The sequence below is a fragment of the Nelumbo lutea genome, chromosome 1 (genome assembly GCF_056320005.1).
Source record: "Nelumbo lutea isolate HS-2025 chromosome 1, American lotus-T2T, whole genome shotgun sequence".
Classification (NCBI taxonomy): Eukaryota; Viridiplantae; Streptophyta; class Magnoliopsida; order Proteales; family Nelumbonaceae; genus Nelumbo; species Nelumbo lutea.
In genome coordinates, this window is record NC_142684.1 from 145,596,629 (window position 1) to 145,622,578 (window position 25,950).

Here is a 25,950-nt window from a genome sequence, read left to right on the forward strand (position 1 = left end):
TTCTGCTCCATCCTGCACTCGCCATCTTTAGTGGGAGTAGATTTTGGATCCTTCCTTGGGCGTAAACACCTCCATTGGAAGATACTGTTTATCCGTATCAGGTATAATCCCTTCCTACTCCTTTTGGTTCAGATCTGGTTCAGTTTATGGTTCAAGAATGATCCTTAAAAATATGATTTTCTAAATAGGGAATGCGATTCCTAGTTGAAGGGAGAGAACTTTTTTTGAAATTCGCCCCCCTTATTCTGCAATCTTTGGGCATCCATGTGATGGATATTCTATCCCTTCAAGCTTGTCTACCCATAACCCCTTCGCTTGGGCCAGCCGAGCCTTCAAACCTTTCAGAATAGCTTGGTTCATCACCTCAACCAGCATGTTTTCCTAGGGATGGGCTATGAACGTGAAGTGTTGTTTGATCCCTAGCTTGTTACACCAATTCTAGAACCCGATGTTTTTAAATTGTTTGTCATTATCTAACATCAGTGCATGAGGTAGTCCATACTGGCAAACAATGTTTTTCTATAAGAAACTTTGCACATTTTGAGTTGTAATGGTCGCCAGCGGTTCTGCTTCAACCTATTTGGTGAAGTAATCTACTGCTACAACCGGGAACTTTTTGCACTTAGTTGTTGCCTGGAATAAGCTGAGGATATCTATCTTCACTGTGCAGAAGGCCATAGGCTAGTGAGGTGCTGCAGGTTGGTAGTAGGTCGTTGAGGTATATTAGCATGCCGTTGGCATCTTTCACATCATTGGATAAGCTTGATGGCATCAACTTTCATTGTCGACCAATAGTAACCTTGTTTAAGGGCTTTCTGTGCTAGGGCCCTGCCCCCCAAGTTTTCACCACATAGTTCCCCATGGATTTCATGAAGAACACGTTCTGCTTCAGTAGGTCAAAGGCAACAAGGTACGGGAGGAAGGATTCCATGTACAATTGCTTGCCAATTATCACATAGTGAGCCAACTTCCGTCTAAGATTCCGAGTAGCATTCCTCTCTGATGGTCCTGTCTCATGCTACAAGTACTCGAAAATTGGGTCTATCTAACTCAATTTAGCGACTTGCATGGGGGCTACTTCTTCAGTTGTTGCCGCTATACTAGGTCAGGGTAAGTCTTCAATATGAATCATCCTCCTTGTATTATCTATGGCACTGGCCAGCTTTGAAAGCACATTAGCCTGTTCATTCTCTGACCTCAATATGTGATGGATGGAGAGCGAATCAAATTTCCAAATGAGTATGCAATCTTTGGCCAAGTATTTGATCATTGCTAGTTCCCAAGCTTTGTAGTGCCTGTTTACTTGGTTGAGGATGAGATACGAGTCACAACACACCTGTAGATCTCTCACGCAAATCTCTTTGGCCAAGGATATGTCAGTTATCAAGGTTTCATACTCTACTTCATTATTGGATACTTGAAATCTGAATCTTAGGCCATACTTGAGGCTTCCTTCATCCGGACCGAGCAGAATGAGTTTGGCCCCATTGCCCCTCTAGTTTGATTATTTGTCCACATGGAGGATCCAAGGTTCTACCCCAGATTCTTCGGTCGGTGCCGCATTGGTGGATGCTTCTTGACTTTAGGGGCAGGTCATCAGTTGCCAATGTACTGAACGTTCATTCTTAGGTGAAGTCTGCAAACACTTAAGCTTTTATTGCTAGCCACTGTTCGGAGCATATGTTGTACTCGCTTAACTCGATTACCCATTTTGTTAGCCGCCCTAATACCTTGGGCTTCTATAGGACTTGGTGGAGCAGTTGGTTGGTGAGTAATGATGATGTGTGCCTGAAAGTTAGGTCATAGCTTTGTGGTCAAGATGATGACCACTAAAACAAGTTTCTCGATGTTGGTGTATCAGCCCTTGGTTGTATGTAGGACTCTGCTCACGTAATAGACACGCCTTTGTACTTTGTCAACTGCCTAGACTAGCACCAAGCTGATGACTTTGTCACTAGCACATATGTACAAAATGAACTGATCACTTGGCTTCAACTTTGTTAACAATAGTGGCAAGTCCAGGTAGAGCTTAAGTTCTTCAAACGCAACTTAGCATTCCTTTGTCAATTAGAAGTCCAGAGATTTTTTGATTGCTTGAAAGAAAGGGAGGCGCTACCTTGTCGATTTGGACATGAAGCAACTAAGGGCGACAACCCAGCTAGTAAGTCTCCAGACTTCCTTAATGGACCGAGGTGGTGTCATATCCAAAATCGCTTGGATTTTTTCTTGGTTAGCTTTAATGTCATGTCGGGTTACTATGTCGCCTAAGAATTTACCTGAGGTAACACTGAAAATGCACTTTCTCAGATTTATCTTTAACCGGTATTCTCTTAAAACATAAAAGACCTCGATGAGGTAAAAAATAAGAGAGTTAGTAAAATGACTTTTTATAACCATATCATCGATGTACACTTAAACTTTATTTCATATTAACTCAAAAAAAAGTTATTTACAAGCCTTTGATAGGTTGCCCCAACGTTTTTAAAGCCAAAGGGCATGATCTTGTAGTAGTACAGGATGGTCTCGGTGAAAAAATGGTAGGATCCATCTAATGGGCGCCAAGAAGGGTGCGGAATGGGTGGGCGAATTTCAAAAATTTCCTACCTTCTTCCAACTGGGAATCATATTCCCTAAATTTAGAATACATTATTCAAGGATTCCACTTGAACCATAATCAAACCAGATCTGAGCCAAAAGGAAACAGGAAAGATTGTACCTGATCCGGAGAAACAATATCTCCCAAAGTTGGTGTTCACGCCCAAAGAAGAAACCAAGATCCGCTCCTGCTAAAGATGACACAGCTGTGGATGGAACGGAACCAGTAGGGTGCATCTTACACACTGGATTCTTCGCAAGAACCCTCTGGAAACCTTGAACACCGAATCCTTTAGTCTTTCTTGCAAGACTGTTGTCAAGAATTGATTTCTTGACTTCCTGTTGCTGCAAAGATCCAATCATCCAACAGGGAATGGCAGCTACTAGAGGAGGAGAAATCCAGGGACGAAGAGGGCAGAACTGTCTCTTCTCTCTGGAGTCTGTGAGAGATCAAATCTCAATTCGCAGGAGGTGTCTCTTGCATACACAAAACCCTAGTTCGAAATCTGATATCTTTTCCTAGAGTGTTCTCCTCTTTCTTCTTGATTAAGAAACCTCCCAATATTTTGGGAGTTATCCCAATCCAAATCGGTACTTGGATAGGGGATAACTCAATCCTATCTGCAGATTAAGTTAGTTAACTCCTGATCTTACCAGGAGGTTACCAGATTCAAATTTAATTTGAATTTGGTCTCCTAGAGTGGATAAGGTTAAAAACCCAATCCTTTTACTAACATTAATCTCAAATTCGCCCCATGAACAGGTGATCATATCAGCCCAGCTCGAAATGGGCTTTTGGACCATTAAGTGTTCAGTGTTTAACCAGTTTCCAATCTGCTGCCCAGTTGGGCTTCTTTGTATGGCGTGGGACCCAAGCATTGATCTACACACCAGCCACATGGGTTCGGCCCAACCTTTATTACAAGGCCCAGCCAAATTCACTGAAAGACTCAGTGGCCCCCTTGAGCCCATCACATGGACCCTATGGGCCCAACACTTACATTAAGTGGTCCCTAGGCCAAGCCATTTTATAAAAACACAGGGACTGTGGGCAGGTGCAAGATTAGCTCATCAGGTATTATTCTAAATGGTCTTACACTTAACCTCTCAGCCCTTAATGATCAAGCACTGCCCAACAAAAGAAGACCTCTCCCTCGGTTGCAAGGAACAGTGCCGCACTCTCCACTCACATGGATCCCGGGAATTAAAACCTTTTTGCAAATCTTTTGAAACCGTACATATACATATATATTAATTTTGCAAAACAAAATTCCAACGATTGAAATCAACTGCTGGTAGTTTAGTTTCCATCAGAGAGAGTGCATTCCCGATCATTACCATTGTCCCACAAAGGGGCTGATCCTATCACTATGACCACTCACTCAGATGAATTCTTAGACTGCCCCAACATGTCCAGGTTTTGACCCCCACTAAGGATCTCACTGATTGTCACATCAAAGACAGTCCGATCCGACACCTAGTGATGTGCCATAATCGAGTCTAGGGGTCAGGTGCAACTTTCCAGTTTTGCCCATCTGTATCTAAGGTCTTGGGAAACACTGGAAATCTAGTCCGGTTCAAATGTTCAAGCAGTCACATACTGCATGTGCCTTGGGTCTTACCCTGATGGCCGAAACAAGCCATCCAAACACTTGGTGGCACATCAATATCAGCCTTGGCAGGATAAATCTCCCTAGACTTATCCAATGGCTGTGAACATTTAAAATTAACACAAGTTTCTATAAGTGTCTAGTTTTAGGGTCTTACACAAAATCATACCATACAACATGAATCAAATATGCACTTTAATTTATTTCCACTAAATAACAAAAGTACATCAAATCCGATTGAAGCTAAGGGCATACAAGACTGTCTAACACTCGGTTACAAAAGTAGTTTTTTCTTGGTTTGAGGGGTCCATCAAGATCTGGTTATAGCCTGAGTAGGTATCCATAAAGCTCAATAAGTTGAACCCCAAAGTGGCATTTACTAAATGATCTATCCAAGAAAACGAGAAGTAGTCTTTGGAGCAGGCTCTATTAAGGTCGATATCATCTATGCTCATTCACCTCTTTTCGTTCACCTTTTTTACGAGTACCACGTTGACAATCCTGTTTGGGTACTCAACTTCTATGATGAAGCTGGCATTTAGTAACTTCCCAACCTCATTGTTTATGGTCATCCACCGATCAACGACGAAGTTCCTTTTCCTCTACTTTACAGGTCTAATCAAATGGTTCATATTTAATTTATGGGTTATCATAAAGGGTTCTATACCAGGCATATAGGCGGTGACCAAGAAAAAACATTAGAATTTAGGACTAGGAGTGGTCCAACCTGTAATTTCTTCTCTAGCTTGGTCTCAAAGAGAGGAACCAAAACTGTCTCCTCAGCAAGATTGTCGTGCTCTTCCTTGGTCTGATCAAGTGGGTTGAGGTTGACGTCTACAGCCAAAGGTTGTTTGCCCTTGCCTTTTCAGGGCTGCCTTGTAACATTTGCGAGATACAAGTTGGTCCCCTCTGACTATGTCAACCCCATGCTTGGTTGGGAATTTCATTGCGAGGTGGTACGTTGATACCACTGCATGAAGAGCATGGAGCAAATGTTGGCCTACAATGGCATTGTTGGGCGATGGTGAATCAACAATCAAGAAATCATGCTTTAACCTCTGCATGTTCGATGCGGTCCCTGGTAAAATTGACAGGTTTATTTTGTCCATAGGGCATACAACATCTCCATTGACCAGAGGTACGCCAGTTGGGGTAAGGTCCTTCATTTTCAACTTCATCTTCTTGAAGGCATCTAGGAACAGGATTTCAGTCGAGCTCCCATTGTCCATGAGTATGAATTTTACCTTGTACTTGGCAATGATAAGCTTTACAACTAGCACGTCATCATGCGGGAAATATACTCCCTAGATATTGTCTTTAGTGAAGGAGATGGTCTCTTCAGACCTCGGCTTCTTGGTAGGGTTTTCTTCTTCATGTTGCAACTCTTAAACTGAATTCTTTCTTGCTGAGGTACTACAATCGGCCACCATCTTCCCTTAGGTCATAGTAGCTATCAGCCCCGCGATCTACTCCTCGTCATCTATCTCATTACGTTGGTTCTTGTGTTGCTTGGGTACACACTCTTTTTTTTTTTTATAAATTGTTTTAGGTAGCCCCTTCTGATTAACTCCTCGATCTCATTTCTGAGATCTTGGTAGTATTCAGTGTCATGGCTCTTCACTTTATGGAAGTGGCAATACCTGTCTTGGTTCCTATTCTCTAGGTTTCCCTTCATGTGAGGTGACCACTTCATTTGATCTACCTGAGAATCTCCCTTCGTTTTGCATTAAGTGGTGTAAAATTACGGTACTTGCCTGAGGGGGTTCGCGATCTCATGGCTAGCAACTTCGATCTCCTATGTGACCTATGCTCACGTCACCCTCTTTTAAAGTTTTCCCAACAATTCTCATCTCTACTTTCCCTCTTCCTGTCTCCTTGATTTTCCATGAGCTCTTCTGCGTTCATGTATTTTTGTGCTTGACCGAGGAAGCTCTTCATGTTCTGCAGGGGATTCTTGGCTAGGGAGACTTTAAGGAACCAGTTTCATACTCCACAGGTCGAGGTAGTGGCCTACACTATAGGGTTGAGATCCTAGATTTGCAGTCAGTCCAGGTTGAATCTGTGCACATACTCACGAATGCTCTCTCTAGAACACTATTGATTAGGCATCAAGCTTGTCGTCATCTTAGTGTATCTTCTGTTAATGGCGAAGTGAGAAATGAACAAGTCAGATTACTACTTCAAACTTGTGATGGAGCTTGGAGCAAGCCCAGAATATGACATTCGAGTTGTTTGGCAAAACGTTGTGGGGAAGGCCAGACACATAGTAGCCTCTATGGCCCCCTGAATAAGCATGAGAGCCAGGAAGATTTCTACGTGGTCCACAGGATCTGTCATATCGTCGTAAGTTTCAAAGTTCAGTGTCTTGAAGTCCTTTGGGCATGGCTCTGTAATGATCTTGACAAACGAAGGAGAGAGGCAAGCAAGTTCGGGGACACCAGAGGTCTCTGCATGGCTTTCCAGCTGAGTAGCAGTGGCATGTTGTTCCATGCAAGGTCCTAGATAGTTAAGTACCAAGGTGCGGCATGAGTGCCTCCTGGGTTTATTATGTCATAAACCGGCCACTGAGTGAGATGCTCAAATTTCAAGCAGTGTGGAGGTCTTATTGTCAACACTGTTAGGGACATACAGAGAATGAGCTTATGAAGGTTGGCAATCACTGTTCAAGGCGACCTGCTTGCGACAGTCCCTCGCATCAGCGACTTGTTTGTCCCGGTTCTGGGGCTGGCCCCTATTGCGGGGGTTCTGCTTGTTGGTGTTTGGCAGAGGGTTCTGTATTGGTGCTTGCGTGGAGGGTTGTTTTATAGCAGCCATGTGTTGTTCCCATGTCTTCATCCAGAGACCGATGTCCTACACATAAATCATCAATTCCTGGAATTGGTGAAGGGATGAGAGATCCATCGTATGGACGCCCAAATCTTGTGGAATAAGGTGGGCGAATTTCAAAAAAAAAATCTCTCCCTTCAACTGGGAATCGCATTCGCTATTTAGAAAATCATATTTTTAAGGATTAATCTTGACCCATAAATTGAACCAAATCTGAACAAAAGCAGTAGGAGAGAATTATACCTGATACGGAGAAATAGTATCTCCCATCGAAAGTATTCACGCCCAAGGAAGGATCCAAAGACTGCTCCCAATGAAGATGGTATAGTGTAGGATGAAGCAGAATCAACAGTGTTCTTCTCCAAGAATCTATTCCTTCTCAAGAAGTAACAGGATGGCACGTGAACACAACTTCCTATAAGTCCCTTTAGAAGGAACTGATATCAAGATTGAATCTTGATTTCTCCCACTGAAGAGGACGTCGAACTGGCAGGTGAGGCGGCGACAGGAAGGAGGCATCAAGAGAGTATTTTCGCAGGTATGCTCAATTCTTTCTTCTATGATTTCAGCTCCCAAGACTTGTAGATCTGATGATCTTGTGATGATCTAAAGGCTACCGCCCCTTCCTTCTTTTGTAACCTCAAAGGATCAGCTCCTAGTCCCATTGGGAGTTGCTGATCCAAATCATATTTGGACCAGACATCCTTTTAGGTGATAGGAATAAACCCTTATCTTATCTGTAGACTAAATCAGCCTTCTCCTAATCTCATTAGCAGGTTTCTAGATCTGAATCACATTCAGATCTGGATTCTCTGAGTGGATAGGGTTAAGACTCTATCCTGTCTGCTAATCCATTCCAGAATTCGCTCCATATTTAACTACTTAAATTAGCCCAGTTCGAAATGGGCTTTAGGCCCATTAAGGTTATGTGCTCACTTAGTCTTCCTAACTGCTGCCTAGTTGGGCTTCCTTGTATGGCGTGGGACTCAAGCATTGATCTACACATCAGCCACATGGGTTCGGCCCAGCTTTTGTTACAAGGCCTGGCCGAATACATTGTTACGGGCAGTGCACCCCCTAAAACCCATCACATGGGCTCTATGGGCCCAACACTTACCTTAAGTGGTCCCTAGGCCAAGCCACCTTATAACACCCAAGGGCAGTGGGCAAATGCAAAATTATCCCATCAGGTAATATCCTCAATGGTCTTACACTTAACCTCTCAGCCCATAATGATCAAACATTGCTCGACACGAGAGGACCTCTCCCTCGGCTACAAGGAACAGTGCTGCACTCTCTGCTTATATGTATCCCGGGAATTAAAACCTTTTGCAAACATTTTGGAAACCACAATATATATATACACTTTTATATCTCATATAAAATATATTTTGCAAAACAAATCTCAATGATTGAAATCGGCTGTCGGCAGTCTTGGTTTCCATCAGTGAGAGTGCATCCCCGATCATTACCTTTGTCCAACAAAGGGGCTGATCCTATCACTATGATCACCTACATAGATGAATTCTCAGACTGTCCCAACATACCCAGGTTTTGACCCCCGCTAAGGATCTCACTGATTGGTACATCAAAGACAGCCCAATCCGACACCTAGTGTAATATCATAATTGAGTCTAAGGGTTGGGTGTAATTTTCCAATTTTGCCTATTAATCTCAAGGTCAAGGGCAATACTGGAAATCTGGTCCGGTTCAAAGATTCAATTAATCCTACACTGCATGTGCCTTGGGTCTCACCCTGGCGGTTGAGACAGGCCACCCCAACCGACTTGGTGGCACATCAGTGTTAGCCTTATCAAGATAGGTCTCCCTAGACAGACCCACTGCCTGTGAATATTCTAAACTAACACGAGTCTCATTAAGTGTCCAGTTTAAGGGTATTACATAGAAACATACCAAAGGAACATGAATCAAATGGTGTTGCTCCAGCAGTATTGGTCTGAGTATCCTTTCCGTTGTGTAAAGTCATGTTGATCAATTAAGGGAATTGGTACTGAAAGTGGTGGGAAATGAGAATGACTTTTCTATTGTTGCCCACAGATGATGCCAATTGATGGTGCTCGATCTGCTCAAGTCTTTGAGTTAGAGCGAGGAATGGCACGGGCCCTACAAGAGTGATGATGTCAAAGAGCCCAGGTGGTGAGCCTAGGTAAGGAAGCTCCGACGGTCAAGTTAGTGCCTGGGCTAGACAAGTTGAAAAATAACTCTGAGCATAGAGAGCAAAGAGAGCTAGAGCACTCTGTCACAAAGCGTACCTTGCGAAGGTGAAGGCACCTCCTTTTATAGAGTCGGGGGATGATCAAGGCACTTCCAAGATTCTTAGAGGTAATTGATCTTGGCAATCGGATTCTTAGGGCCCACAAGAGTGTTCTCCTGATGGGCTTCTTGTTGTTTCCATCAGTTGCTCAACACGTTCCTGAGGATCTCAAAGGCGTTAAGTGCTTGGAAATGCATTCCCCCTGTTGGTGTGGAAGGTCGAGGTAATTTTTCCAAAGTGCTAATTCACACCTGGGTCGCTTGATACCTGAGGCCGAGGTGTCCGAGGTGGAACAGATGTCTTAGGCGTCTTTGGTTTGAACGTTGTTGATGATTTTCCGATGTCCTCTCACAAATTCGGATGTATCTGGGGTGTCATGGCGCTAAGTGGTTAGTTTGTTGATTTTGCCCATCATCAATGATGCCAAAAAAAGGTCTTGTGTATTCAAAACCAATATATGGGTGCAATTTTGAAGCCTAAAAAGGTTTATTACTATTTTTTTGATTTGAGGGGGCGATTATTTCTCGAAGTCTCCCCAAAAGTGGCATTGATAAACTCTGATTCTCTACCCACAAGAACTCTGCCCATGTCTACCCACAACACACAACCCTTGTGCATAATACTATGTAGGAGGATGAGATGTTCTCCATGTGTAGCTGCGATATTATGTGGGTAGATGTGGGTAGGAGATCCAAACTCGCATTGATACGTTTGTGTCAATGTGTACAATAAGGGTGGGTTTGAGCCGAGCCTAATCGAATATCTTGCTATTCGAGCTCGGCTCACTCATAAACTATCAAGCTAGAGCTTGATTCAAATTATAGACTTGAGCCTGAGCTCAACTCGAGTCAAAAGCTTGGAAGTTTGAGCTTGGCTCGGCTGCCTCTGATTGTAGATCTCCCTCAGCTGCTGAAGTGCTGAGTTGAGGTCTCCCTAGCAGCTGAGGTGTTGACCTGAGGTCTCCCTCTATTGCTAAAGTGTCGAGCTGAGGTCTCCCTCAATTATTGACGTGTGGAGCCGAGGTCTCCCTCAGTAGCTGAGGTCACACCCTATGTATATATATACTTGATTAGGCTCACGAGCCTCATAAGCCGAGCTTTATTAAGCTTGAACTTGGCTCGATTAGCAAACGAGCCTATATATTAGGTTCAAGTTTGGCTCGATGCTTGGTTTATACCGATCCAATATGAGCTTTTCACGAGCCGAGGTTGAACATCTTGTAAGCAGCTCGACTCGTGGTCATCCCTAGTGTACAAACACCAAATACCAAACCTAATTCTAGAATTTATGGAGGAAACATGAAAAGTATCATGTTTGCGTTTATTGTGTATGGTACAAATACATACAAAATAATAAGGGAAAATTCCCAATTAGTACTGTGTACTTTGGGCCTAATGTCACTTTGGTCCCCAATCTTTAAAATGTGATAGTTTAGTACTTGAACCTTCAAAACATGCCAATCTAGTACCTGTCGCTATCCAACCGTTAAATGTTATTTGAAAACACACAAATGCCCTTCAAGTGTCATTTAATTTTCTTTATCAACCATCCAAATGTTGACAAAAAATGAACAGTCCCAAATCCTTGCCTCTTATATTCAAGAAAGTTGGGGTCTCTAGTCAGTGGGCATTTTGGTGACTCCAACTTTCTTGAATAGAAGAGGCAAGGATTTGGGGTTGTTCATTTTTATTAACATTTGGATGTTGACAAAGAGAATTAGATGACACTCAAAGGGCATTTGTTTCTTTCCAAATACCACTTACTGGCTGGTTAACGATAGGTGTTAGATTGACATGTTTGAAAGTTTGGGTACTGAATTGTCATATTTTAAAGTTCGGGGGCCAAAGTGGCACTAGGCCCAAAGTATAGGGTACTAATCGGAATTCCCTAATAAAAAAATACAAGAATTTGCAATTTACATGTTTGTATTTGTACTCCTTCCAAACTAAGCCAAATCAAAAGCATTTCTAAAAAAAAATGCCTCAAAATAGGGCGATTTCTCATAAAACAATTTTGAAGGAAAATTTTTTCTTATTAAACTTTTTTCTAAGAAATTAATAAGATTTGGTTCCCTTCCTCCCTCCCTCTCCAATAATCAAAAGAATTAATCCTATTAAACAATAGTAGGGGTGAGCAGCCGGTTTATTCGGTTAAAAACTGAATAGAATAAATCGAAATTTAAAAACCGAACCAAAACCAAATTATAGAAAAGCCAAAGTAACCAAAACCAAAATTTTCGGTTTGCTTTTCAGTTATTTCAGTTAAAACCAAATTTTAATAATATATACTCTATTATATATATTATAACATATAATGTATATTGTATATTATAAAATCAAATTTCATTTTAATATATAAATATATATTACATTATATTATATCTTACATATTATATATAATAATAGAAAACTCGATTAATTCAATGAACCGAATTTTTAATTATACAAATTAAATTAATCAAAAACTGAAACCAAAATTTTTTATTCAATTTTTGAATTTTAACTGAATCCCCGAAGAAATAGGGATTTCAAATGCAGAGCTGCGCAATAACTAATAAGGTCAGGTTGTCCATTGCCCTATATTTGGGAATTGCCATGGTCACATAGCGTTGCGTGACTCAGAAAAAAAGGGCAAGGGACCAAACTGGCAAAAACTGCAAGCAGGCCCCTAATGTGTACTATGCAGGTAATATTACCAGATTAAAAAAAAAAAAAAAAAGAAACTAATTAAGGTCAGCAGTCAGCATGTCAGGTCAAGTTGGTTTGGTCCGTCAACAGGTTAACTCGGACAAGTGACAGCTTTACACGAGTCCCACAAGTCAGGGCTAACATGGCATATGGGTATTCTGGGGCTCCCGTGTAGGGTTCAGGGTTGCAACGCAACACCTCCTTACACCATACAAGTGGATTCCACTACTAACAACCCTCCACACCGTTTAGTACTATGTACCACGCAACAAGTTGATGGTTATGTGTCATTACTCATGCCCTTTGGATTGGAATCTTTTATTAAAAGCACATCTGCTTAAACGCCGGCAGACTGCACTGCAGGCCGCAGTGCGTACAATCCCCACTGATTTTAGGCTGACACAAATCCTGGCTGTACCACATGGCCCGTTCTGAATACCTGCCTTAATGGCCTAATGGGCAGGACTGAGGACAGGACAGTTGCTGGATCATGGATGATAATGGGCCTCTCGTTAGGAGACCTCTCTGTCTACGAGACAACGACCAACCATTCTCCTATCAAACTACTGATCCAAGTCCATCCACAACTGAGACACCTATCCCACCCTTTTTCCTTTAATTGCAAGCTTGCAAATTTTAATGCAACAAAAAGCTCTCAAAATCGGGTTCCCTCCAACAACATAAACATAATCCTACGCCCTGTGGTATGGATAATGGAATTAGGGATTCCTCCCAAATCCCAATGCCATCCAAAATTTCTATGTGCTCTACTCATCAGATCATACAGCGGGACAGTTGGATACCATCATGGATGGGCTGATCAATGATCAATCCAAAACATCCAATTCATATACCAAATCATATCATGCAGAGAATATATCGTTTATTGGGTCCACAATATTATGCCCCAATCCCCATTTTTGTATCATCAGTGATAGTACGTAATTTTCTGTGTTTGTTCACAATTCACAAGGAAGGACGGACATACATTGATGCTATCACTTTTGTCTGAAATCATATTCCCAACTTGGGCAGGCTTTGGCCCGCTTGGGTTGAACATTTATTGAATTTTTAATAATACCTATGAAGTCCCTCAAAATTCAGGGATCCAAGTTGCATCTCTAAATGGTCTCAAAACTCCAGTCTTCATTTGGAAGCTGATGGATTTGGGATTTAATGTCCCCTTAAAGGTCTCTGCTTTTTACACGTGGATAATATAATATACTTGATAGGGAAAATCTATGATGCGGGAAACATATAGTATTGAAAGAGTTTTGATCAATTAAAATCCATCCATGAATTTTGATAGATAACACCTAATTGGGTATCACGGTTATGATTTCAATTGAATGGTCAAAAATATTTCAGATATCATATCTTTTTCATATTATAGTCGAACCCTACTTGATAAGATTTTTTATTATTAATGAGTTTGATGTTTTTTATGGAGTCAATGAAGATATCAATGCTCACTTTATCACACATAAGCAAAATTTAAAATATTGATACAGCCTAATATACCCCTTTTACCCTCTGAACCGGGTAAAACCTTGAAACCTTCTTTATAGGGACTTATTGGGAGGCTCCCAATAAGATCTAATATGTATTGAAATTTCGAACCTTGCAATGAGAAGTATATTCACTCACTTTGCCTTGCTGACTGACATCAGGAGGCATTTCATCCGGCTCTTTTGAGTTTTGAATGCTATGGCAATGAATATTGGTTTTAAGGGTTTTAGAAAGAAATGGTATCACCTTGCAGAGTCTTCTATTTCTTCTTTATACCATTTGATTGAACCATCTGTCATCAGATGTTATGGGTAAAACAGACTGTTTTTCAAGGTTTGAACTTAATGTTGGGATGCATGCGCAAGTGTAGGATGAAAAAGTTTGTTATTAAAAAGAAATAAGAATTTTAAGGAACTTATATACAAGGGTTGACTCACTACCAATGGTTTAAGATTTTGAGTTAAGGATGGTAATAACTTTCTCATTGCACAATACTTATCCACCAGATTGTTTTACCTTTAATTTTCCAAAAAGGGTGAAGTGTTACCAAAATCCTTTAAATTAACAAATAAAAACAACTGGAAGCATATAGAATCAATTTTATCATAGTATTGGATATCAGACCTTCATTTTTGTATTGGAGTTTAACAATTCATAATAGATAAAAAGGGATTTACTCAACAAACTATGCCCATGTTGGCTATATAAATGGATTAGAGAATCAGAGTTCACAGATTCTTCATCCAAACAAAAGTGTTAAATAAAATGATGCATATATGATTTGCAGGGAGAGGGCGACGCAACTCTCTTACAAATTTGCAGTTTTTCCAATAATTTGTAAAATTAGGTTTATGTCAGATTAGACATGTGATCCTTCTCGATTTTTATTCATAATTTTGTTTTCATCTTAACAATTTTTGTGGTGCCAGAAATGGTACATGTAAACTTTAACTAATCAGAAATTCATGTGAATTTGTTTGAATGAATAGCAATTGATTAGTTGCCACTAGGATGAATACTCATCAATTGGTTATCAGGTACCATACCTTTTAGGTACCACAGTGGGACTCACTTATCTCTCTTCCACTTCATATAGTATTTTTTTTCTTCAGAATTTTATCTTATCCCCTTTATTTTGTTCACAGAAAATTCTTTTATTCTCCATGAATTTTCTCCAATATCTCTATTTTTTTGTGGATCATGTTCACTGGGGTTTTGCTTTTGCATTGTTAACACACTGCAAATACAAAACCATCATTCATTTGGCATTTGTGACAGTAGCCTATAGGATTTGCGTGAAACCAAGCTACGCCAACATGTGATCCAAAGCAAAACATCAATCAGTGATGAGACTGTAAATGGTACTTGATTGTCTGAGTCTGAATTTGGAACCTAATCCCAATAAGCTGGTTCTGAATCTCAAAAACCAAATCCCTATTGTCCATCTCAATCCTATCCATCCATTAGGCTGTATTTGGAAATGATGCAAATATGTAGAATATAAAATGGTTCATATAAATTGCAAAATTAGGTTAATTTTGAATTGACAAATTTATATTCTTACCAAACAGACTTTTAATTAACTGTAATGGATGCAAACATGAATTCCAATAAAGCATATGTATTTTTTTTTTAACAAAAATCCACTTGAATGCAAATTTACTTCTTTTTTGTTGATATAATTTTACATCTTATTATCAATGTAAATATGCATTAATCTATCATTTGTCAATGTATAAATGTAATGTTACTAAATACAGACAAAAATGAACCAGACTGCAAATTTACCCTAAACCGAAATTTATATTTCATTTGCATCGTTTCCAAACACAGCCTTAGAGACTTGTAAGTTCATGTCTCATACTGGTAAAGTATCCATTGGATGGAACCTCCTCTAACGTTATGGCCTTATGGGTATAGGATTTGAAAGACTTCTGTAGTGTAGCTGGAATTGCAAAAGCCGATGCTTCTCAATTTACATGAAGATTTGCAATCATCCCTATTGTTATTACTGAATGCAGAGAGCTAAGGTTAAAAACAGAAAAATCCCCCATCTTATGGCTCGTTTCCGAGGGCTGAAGCTTTTGTTGGACTGCTTTGCAGAAGCTAGTAAAATAAGCTTTATGAAAAGGCTTTATTTTTCTTTTCTTCTGAAATACAATTAATTTGGGTTTTCTAAGTTTTCACCAAACATTGCTCGTGAAAAGGATGTGCATATGCGGCCTACTTTGCAAAGCCTAAACAGGCACTTGAGCCGGAAACCCAAATTTACTGTCATACAACAATTCAATAAATGAAGAGAAGACTTTCCATTTAAGCTTCTTTTAGTGCTTCTCAATAGCAGCTCAACCAAAGCTTCAGCCGTCCCAAATGGGCCCTTAGCAGTCTATACTCCATGTCTAGGGGTACAACTTGGGTGGGCTTAGTCAAAATTTTGAAAGAGCTCGGCCCAGTGTAGAGATTCTTCGAGCTTCAGTCCACCCGACTTGGGTCAGTTGGGTGCGGCCAGCCGCTCAGGGTTGAGCTTTTGTCTAATCTCACCCTCTGGACTTCGTAACAATATTTCTTACAAATGATTTGCACACCAAGAATTGATGGTTAATTAATGAATTAAAGAAGGGGGATTTTTAATATATTTCATTAATAATATATAATATTAAAATTAATTTTAGGGAAATTCCTCAATAGTATTCTAAACTTTGGGGGTTGTGTCAAGGAGTTTGGCTTCAATCAGGGCAAAACTCATTCGGGCAGCTTTTACTGCCTTGTATTGAGAATATCTCTATACTTTTTAAATAGTGTGGGCATTGAGAATATCTCCATACTTGTGTGCTTTATTTTATAGGGAGATATTCCCAATGCAAGATTACAAAAGGCTGTTAGAAATGGTGTAGGCATAGATTTGTCATGGTAGAAGCCAATCTTTGTGTCAAGTTGGTCCCCAAACTTCAAAATGTGTTTCTGTGATACTTTGAACTTTCAAATTGTATCTAATCGAATAATAGGTCCCTACATTTAGTCCACTCTTAGTCAACCACATCACATGACATCAAATATGCATTAAATAATTTCAAAGTGAAAAAATTACCCTTTATGATATTTCGTCTGAGTGCTAAAAAAGGAAAGGGGAAGAAAGGGTATGAAACCGGACACCGATCAAATGTTGAAGCTCCCACTCCCCTGTTCAATCTCCCATTCAACGATCAACTATAACCAAACGATCACCTATTTGGTTTCATAATCCTTATTCCCCTTTCACTCTTTTAACATTTAAACGAAATGGGTAAAATGGTCAAAAAAAACTATAAAGGGTAATTTTATCATTTTAAAATTATTTAATGTGTAGCTGATGTCACTTGATGGAGTTAACTGATAATCAACTAACAGACCCATTAGACACATTTTGAAAATTCAGAATAGTTATACATAGACAAGTTTTGAAGTTGGGAGATTGACTTGACACAACCTTGTTAAGGGTATTATTCAGGAATTTTTCCTTAATTTTAATTCATCTTATTAATTAAATGAACTTTATTTTAATTATATTAGTTTAATTTATTAAATCTAATGTAGCCATGTGGCTAGACAGTAGAGTGTAGATTAACTCGTTAACAAACCTAAACCATCGATGAACCATTTTGGTCAACCCCGTGGTTGGTCGTCCAGAAAACTCAAAGAAACAGTGAGAGACTGGCTACGTGGATCTTTATTATCTGCTTCGTGATCCACGTGGATGTGTCTGCTGTCAACTAGAATGCGCATGTTGCGTCGTATGCATATACCTTCCATTACTCCGGCGCGCGGAATCAACAACTTATGTTACCCCTTACATAGACTAGAGCCGCTCAGTATTTACAACGATTCTCTCAGATTTCTCCCTCAAATCAAAACCAAATGCGTTTAGTGTTCTCCGGGTCCCACTCTTCCGAAACCGAAACCGAAACCATCCTTTTCCCTCCCTTTTCTATAAGCAGCGTCAGCTCGTCTCAACAAAATTCTTTGGTCTTTCTTCACTCCATTCCATTGATGATTCTCTGAGAAGTGGGCTTCGGGGTTCATTTGATTTCGTCAGTGTTCATGCGAGCAAACTTTCATTAATGTCCAAGTCTCAGGTGCTTACTCTTTCCTCTAGAGCCGTCTTGTGTAACGACTCTATGGATTGAACTCTGAATATAACTTGTTACTTTGCTATTTTAACATTCTAGGTGAACATTGGATTTTTGATTCCGCTTACTAACAATCTGAAGGAAGACGATTCAGCCTCAAAACTACCAATTTCAGAAGGGGCCAATGTTTTCGGCCGTAATGATATCTGCATCTCTGATAAAAGATTGAGCCGTAAACATATTACTCTCAATGCTTCGATTGATGGTTCCGTTGATGTAGTTGTAGTAAGTAGTTATTTTAATTTTTGCGGAATATTTATATTTATCCTCTTCTCGTTCTCTTCAATGAGTGAAATTTGTTTGCAGTTGTATTAGATACTGAAATTACTAAGCAGTTGCTCTTTGACAAGCTCAATTTTCACTTCGATACCTCTGATTGCAAAACTTGGTAGTCAATTTAGGTAGCTGGAGATGTTCTGTTAAAGAAATAATTAGCTTTTCTAATTATATAATGGCTCATGCATTTTCCCTCTATATTTGAATTGAAGTGTTTTAATTGACATCTGGTTCTTTTGTACATAAGAACAGGAACATATGTTGAATTTTCGAAATGGTTTCTGTTAATGATGCGCTTTGATTGTTTACTGATAGGAGAAAATGTTTTAATTGATTTGTAGGAGGGATCGAATCCAATTGTCATTAATTCTGGCGATCAGAGGAGGAAGTTGTATTCCAGAGACAAGATTAGGATTGCAGATGGTGATATTCTTGAATTGATTCCTGGGCATTATACTTTTAAGTATGTAAGATCGACTGTTGATAAACATATAGCTTCGTCTCAAGCACATAAAAGGGTTTCGTACAAAGGAAAAGGGGTTGATGAAGGTAAGAAGTTAGTTGTGAAGAGGCAGCGTCAAGTTTCTGAAGATGAAGCTTTGGCAAGAATTTTGCAGGTTTATTCTGAGATATTGGGTTCCTATTAACTTTGTCCTTCATCTGGTTTTGTCTTATGTAATTTAGTTATAGAATTTCATATTCATTGAAGGCTAGATATCAACTATTTTAATCATATTGTATCCCTTACCCCCTTCAGCACACACGAACAACTGAAGACAACCTGAAAGTAGTTGCCTTTTATCCTCTTTGTTGTAGCAAGTTGTGCCATGAGTTAACATGGAGTAAGTACACAAGACAGCATGAACATGAAAAATGAAAAGTTTGAAAGATGTGTTGTAGTAATAAAATAAGTGTGTCTTGGGTTTTATTGCACCTCCTATTCTTCTACTGCATCATAATTGGGATTTTGGTTTTTGAAGAGGGTTGAGAGATGATTAATTAGTTGAGGTAATGGGCTGTTGCAACTTCTTGATTTTGTTTGCTTGGGTCCTTCCAAACTGGTTAGTCATATTTGGTTTCCACATCCTAAGGGTTGCTTTTCTTGTGCCTCATTTTTCAAGTCTCTTTGTTTGTTTTCTCTCTCTCAGCTTTTCCCTGCTAAGGAAGTTTGGTGTTAGCCTGTTTCAACCAAAATAGGAGCTTTCTGTTGGCAAGTGTATCATGGGAAGATTAACACTATGGACATGTTACGAAAAAGAAGACCCTCCTTGTGCTTATCCCCAAATTGGTGCACTGTTTGTAAATTCAATGAAAAGAATTGTTACCACTTACTAATACCGTGTCCTTTTGTTGCACACATTTCAGGTTTGTTTGGCCCTTTCAGGTTTGTTTGGCATAAAAGATGGGGAAGAATTATGTGGAGAAGTGTAAGAGCAGCTGTATAATGGACTTTATGGGAAGAAAGAAATGTTATATTTTTTTCAGGAAAGGAGAGAAATAAGGAAGCAGTAAAAGATTGTATAATGGTGAGGGTGATATACTATATTAGAAAAAGTAGATTCTTTCTTGCATTTGTCCTTTGATGATATTTGGAGAAATTGGGAGGTGGTGGCTAGAAGTTCTTCCAGAAAAAGAAAACAAATATAGTGTAGAAGCCTCCTGTTGAAGACTTTGTTAAACTAAACTTTGATGGGAGCAGGCAAGGCTACCTTGGCCCCTCAGGAATAGGAGAGGCATTGAGAGGCACAAAAGGAAATATCATTGCTTTATTCTTTGGTGCAGTGGGAATGGGGGATTTCATTAGGGCGGAACTGCTTGTTGCTTTGCAAGTGAGTTGGGCTTGATAAATGTGGAGATTGAAGGGAACTCAAAATTGGTGGTAGGATGGCTCAAGGATCCAAAGTCTATAATTTTGTGATATAAGGATGAGATGAAGAAATTTAAATGGCTTAATAGAAGTATGGATTTGAGGATATCTTGGGTTAGGAGAACGACTAATGCATTGGTGGATGTGTTAGCTAAACAAGGGGTAAACAAGGATTTAATTTGTATTGGGCTTAGTTGTAATTCGTTTTTCATCTGAGAGGTAGAACCTCATGCCTCTTTGTGGGGATGCTTGTACTACCTATATTTATTGCTCTTTAATAAAATTTTACCTTCACTTATCAAAAAAAAAAAAAAAAAAAAGACTAGATTGACTGTTTGGAAATAGCTCTAATGCATAGCTTATAACTTCTCCTTCGTAAGATAATTGACTTTTTTTTTTCCACAAAGCAGACTCGAGCTTTTCTAGAGTCAATTTGACATTGTCTTTGTTGAATATAAATTGAGATGTGTGGTAGAGGCATTTTTATTGGTATACTCTCTGTTTATGTTAATAATATAAGAAGTGGATTTATTTGGTAGTACTTGTATTAGGGCTGAATAGACTGCAAGGGATTAACAGAAGGGACATAAGTTAATTTCTAGAATCTACTAATGCAACTTTTACAAGACAAAGAAAACTCTATTCATTTACGTGCTGAGGAGGAATTTGGCACTTGGATACATTATTAAATTCAATGAGGGGTCATTACTTGGTGTAATGGTAAAATCTTGGGCTGACAAGCATGGGAATGTTTGGTTCAATTATAAGATTGGACACTTTGTTTTGAAAATGCAAGAGCCTAGGTCTGTGTCCACTCTACTCATAAGACCCATGTCACCAACATAGGGTAATGACCTTTTAAATGACTCAACTCACTCTGATAAAAATTTCCATTCCATCCTCTCTCTTAATGGATACATTTTGCCAATTGTACCCAGAACCTTGCTTTTGATAATGTTAATGATTACCTATTTTGTGAACCCTAAATAACAGAAATTGGATGTAATTTGATAGAGTTATGACCAACATACAAACAACATGTGCTTCTGAAGTGAAACAGTATTACTTGAGTTGTCTTGTATTGTAAGTTATTTAATTTATTTTCTGTGTGGAGTTTAACTGTCTTTTAAGTATCTTAGATTGTCTTAGAATCTCTCTATGGAAATATTGGATAAGAAAGTTTGTTATCTTTGGTTTTCACAGAGTAAGAGTATGTAATTACTTTATTCTCCTTGAAGTCTCATTGTTGTTTGAGTCAGTTCTTAATTCTCCTGTTGAATTTTGATCCTAATTTAAGTCTAAGGGTCTATTTGATAATGACTGATGTGGCTGAATTGAATGACTTGTTGCTTTTGTCTTTAGTGGATAAAAATAATTAAATAATAAAATATTCAATGGTGTAATAATCTACCCAACTTCAGCTTCAGCCATTAAGGAGCCCACAACCTTCTTAAAAATTTATCTACTAAAGGACAAATGAATAAGGTTTTCAATTTAGCCACTTAAGTTGTGGAGTTTAGTTGTAGATCAATTATCAGTTTAAGCATGCCTGATTTATTTCATCACTCAAATGTCAATTTGAAAGCCTCCTGTTGACTGGTGAACCATCCCAGCAGACTTGCCTTTATAGGAAAATGTTTTGTCAGAAACATAAGATATGTAGATGGATAAACCATCGTTTTGAAGCTTTTCTCCTCTATTGCTTCTGTGTCACACTTAACTCCGTGACTTGGGCCGGTTTGAATGTTTGATGCCACTTTGCACTTATCAAGATAGATGTCATACTGATACTTTTCAAAATGAAGTGATAGTTCATGAATTTCATCCCAAAATTCTTGAACTTTAAAACCTTAAATCCCTATTTGACCAGTCTAATTCCTACCCTTCAGTTTTTCGTTCATTTATTCTTTATTTTTTTTACATTCTCAATCCCCACCAATTTTATAATTCTCAGCCATGAATGTCCCTTAAATCTCACTATAGTTAATTCATAGGTACTGTGCTCTAAAACCCCACAATTAGCTATACTAAATTCACAGTTCATATTAAAAAGGGCCATTACTGAATCTTGGTCCATGCTATCTTGTGTCATTGTCAGTCATATATTTGATAAAATATTTTTATGTTTCCCAAAAACTCATAGTTGGTGACAATTATCTCTTATGTGGACCGACATGAGAGTTTTCATCAGCAACTTGAATGGTGTTTAAGTATCATTTGTGTTTCAGCTGATGGCATTTAAGGTAGAAGTGCGAACAGAGAGAGTGATAGGTGATTTAACACAAAATTTGGAGCATGATATTATTGTGCATTTCAAACACATGGATGCCAGCCAGTAAGTGCCGCAAAGGACAAGTGAGGCAGGAATGTCCTGATTCAAGAAATGTCATTTTGATGTTTCTTCTAATGTGAAACCAATGCAAGCTATGGTTTTCCTGTTTCAAGTTGAATCGTCTCTACTGAACATGATTTTTGTATGATCAATAGAAACTTGATTTTTGAACTTTCGAACATGATTTTTGAACATCAGGTGGTTTTCCTGTTTCAATCTCAAACTTTAAAACTTCAAAATTTCAAAACTTCAAAACTTCAAAACTTCAAAACTTCAAACCACAAATCACGTCAAACATGATTTTTGAACATTAAAGTTGCATTACCTATGTAGAGTTAATGTAGCAGCAGTTAGACCTGAAACAGGAATACTATAAAAGCTGGATTTTTGCTTTCTGCCTTTTTTTATCAGCAAAAGAGATGTTTTGTTAATTTAGATGTATGAAATCAGTACACTTTGATGACAAGAATGTCATCCCAATTAAACAATAGCATTGATTACAAAGAAGTTCAGTACAGTTGCTTCCTTGCAGCCCCTTGCTTAGCTAGAGAGTCATCTAACCCATTTGCACTCCTTATCGATTTGAATTTCACATTTAAATCCAATGCAATCCTTTTTCTTTGAAGGCATGCTTAAGAGTCCAAGGTATGTCTCTGCTACACCTCATCCATGATATAATAACTTTGGAATCCACCTGTCTATAGCCCTAGCCCAGTTGCTTTGCCAGCTGAAGAACCTACAACAATGCCAACATTTCAGCCTTTAAAGAATTTGCAAACCCAATTGGCCCTAAATATAATACCAAATCCTTGTCTTTGAATCTCTGATTGCACCACCTATTCCTGCCATGCCCGGGTTACCCAAGGAGCTTCCATTAAAGTTCAGTTTCATTTTGTTACCTTCTAGGGTTTCCATTCCACTTGAATTTTTTCTTTTTCTCTAGTAGACTGTGCTACCTCCTTCCATGTTCTTAGAATGTCAGTAATTGAGTAATTTTGAAAGCAGTCCAATGTCTTAACCCATAATGCAACCTTCACTTTTATACCACCTATTGCCTCCTCCCAAGTACTGTTTTAAAAGTGCAAGGTGCAAAAAAAGATTAAGGGGAATTTGTGCCCGAGGCCCAAGGTGTAAGGTTAGGTGCGCGCCTTTTCAAAGAAAGGCACAAACATACAAAAATGCCAAAAAATTCAAAAAAATATTAAACATAGTATTACTAAAAATATAAACTTAAATTTTAAAATAAATATTTTAAAAAACCTATTATCTAAAATTAAAATACATAAACATAACATGTAAATCGTATTCAAATGAAAATTTAAAAATAAAACCTAACATATAAAACATTTTCAAGAATGTAAAACCCACAATTTGTTTTTTTTTCCTCAATTGCATTACTTCAAATTGCTAATGTGTTGTAAAACATCTTGCATTCTTGATTCTACGAGGAGAGTCCCACTTGTAGCCAAAAGGAGAATAGGAAAACTCCCAAATACATTGTACAAAGGAACAAGAGATTAGTAAATGGGAGATGGTTTCTCCACTGCCCCTACATAAGAAACACATATGAAGAGAAAGTCTAGAATAGGGCTTTCTTTTTCTTTTTTCGATCTGTGACTTGATGTATCTTATTAGTATAGTCCATGTTGTATATCACATCACTTGTATTTCTTATTCTTTTTCTCATTCAGCCCTATATGGATGTTCTTGTAATTGTACATATCTTTTAATATATAAGGGACTCTTTGAGGAGGGGGTTGACTATTCTGGACACCTCTAAGATTATTCTTGTTCTATTCTCTATTTGACCAAGAGTGTTGACATGGTATCATGGCAAGTTGCTCTTTGATCTCTTTTTTCTTCTCTTGATCCCTCACTAGAAGCAGCAATCCTGTCGTCCTATTAGAATTTATTGCCCTTTGTTCTTTGAAAAAGATTAGGGCTGTTTTGATTAACCCTAATTGCCGTTCAGTTTACTTTGCACAACCAGCAGGAGAGATTTTATTAGATCTCTCTTGGGAGACATTGGTTTGAGGCCAAACTTCAAATTTGGTGTCGCCTAGACCTGATCTATTTACCCTACAAACAACATCTGATTTGGTGAAGTTTTTAAAGGAGTTCTGATCTTCTTAGTGTGGCAATACTGTACAATTTCAATTTTTGGACTACAACACTTTTGAACTTTATGCCTTCTACACCAGCCTATGATTTTGGATTTTCTCTCCAAATTGAAAGGTTCTCTCAAGCTCTTTTTAACCCTACACTCAGTTTCTGGTTTGGAGTTTTTTGAGGGTTGTTTTGATCAGCACATTGTACCTCTTTGTTCTTGGTAAAGACGCCTGATATGTTGGTAAATCACATTTTTTTCTCTCAATTCTTTGATTCAATCAACCTATAACCCTAGATCTAGTGTTGTCCTAGGGTTTTCTTGCTTTCCATTTAATTGTTTTAGATTTCAAATTGATATTTGAGAGATTTTAGATTCAACAGTCCTAAAACTTGCCTTTTTTGGACTATCAACCTTGAGTTCTTGATTGCTGAAGTTGTTTCTGGTATTTTTTGGGGTCTCTTAAGTTCCTCTAGTATTGGAATACTTCTCTTTTCCCTGGACTAGAATGGATTGTTGCTGAATTTGGTTTTCATTGATATCTTGTGTCTGGACTATTATTTCCTTACTGAAATGGCCTTTGATAGAGTTGGTATTATTCTTGTGAAACTAGATAGATCAACCTATGGGATTGACACTACTGTTATAACACATGGGAGCAAGAAAGCTTCTATTAGCGGTGATTCTTTGGCATCTATGGTTGAGGAAAACATTTGAAAACTGGTGGCATCTACTACTTGTTCTGCCTTTTCTGCTATTGGTTTATCTGGTGAGTTCTCCAGCTATTGTTCTTCTCGTTCTCATGTTTGGATCATCGACTCTAGAGTTACCAACCATATGACAGGAGGCTACCCTAACCAACCAAGTAACCTTACTAAAACCCATTACAAATATATTGTCACTTCCAATGGTGAAAAGTTAAACATCGTTGTTAATAGTGATTTGTCTCTTAAGCTTTCATCCATTGCGCCTTTCCCTCTTACCAAGATCTTTCTTTTTCTTGATCTCACTACAAATTTGATTTTTGTTGGCTAGTAGTTGATGAAGGTAACATTCTCACATTTTCTCATGATGAATGTTTGATTCAGGACCGAAACACCGGGAAGGTGAAAGGGAAGGGGTGTAGGTTGGGCTGCTTGTTTGCATTGGAATTCAAGAAGTCTCAAACAACAACATCATCAACTTATTTCAGTTCCTCCACTTCTAGTTCCTTTCTGAGTCAAAGAATAATGTTTGGTACTTACGGAATAAATGTTTGGGTCATATACATGCTAAGAAATTAAAATTTTTGTTTGATGCAGGCCTTATTAAGAATAGAGTTCCTTCCTTGTAGACCTTTGATACATCTTGTGTTTCTTGTTGTTTAAGTAAGAGTCGTATTTTACCTTTTCCTCACATGTCTGAGCATGCTTCCTCTCCCTTTGAGCTTATACGTAGTGATGTTTGGGCTACATCTGTCACTTCTTGACTTGGATACAAACATTTTGTATTGTTCATTGAGATTGTACCAAGTACATGTGGATATACTTTCTTCACCACAAGTTAGAGGTGTTCCCAACATTTAGGCTGTTCCATGCTATGGTATGGGTTTGGTTTCAATCACAAGTGCATATTCTCTATTCAGATTCAAGGGGAGAATACACTGATGGAGACTTTTTATCCTATTTGAAGAATCATGGAATACAAGTGCAGTGAACTTG

General features: G+C 38.6%; 1 protein-coding gene across 2 annotated transcripts in view; it reads left to right on the plus strand.

Annotated features, from left to right (window-relative positions):
* Positions 1-17,304: 17,304 nt before the first annotated feature.
* Positions 17,305-25,950, plus strand: part of TDP1 (tyrosyl-DNA phosphodiesterase-like protein) — a 101,944-nt gene continuing 93,298 nt past the window's right edge. The window contains exons 1-3 of one of the 2 annotated variants that reach the window (XM_088950025.1): positions 17,305-17,614; positions 17,708-17,893; positions 18,286-18,561. In XM_088950025.1, coding sequence (XP_088806151.1) covers positions 17,600-17,614; positions 17,708-17,893; positions 18,286-18,561 — 477 coding nt within the window. In that variant the 5' untranslated portion in view covers positions 17,305-17,599. Of the gene's footprint in view, positions 17,615-17,707; positions 17,894-18,285; positions 18,562-24,871; positions 25,020-25,950 lie in introns of those variants that run through there. The other variant, XM_088950034.1, reaches the window with a different exon arrangement.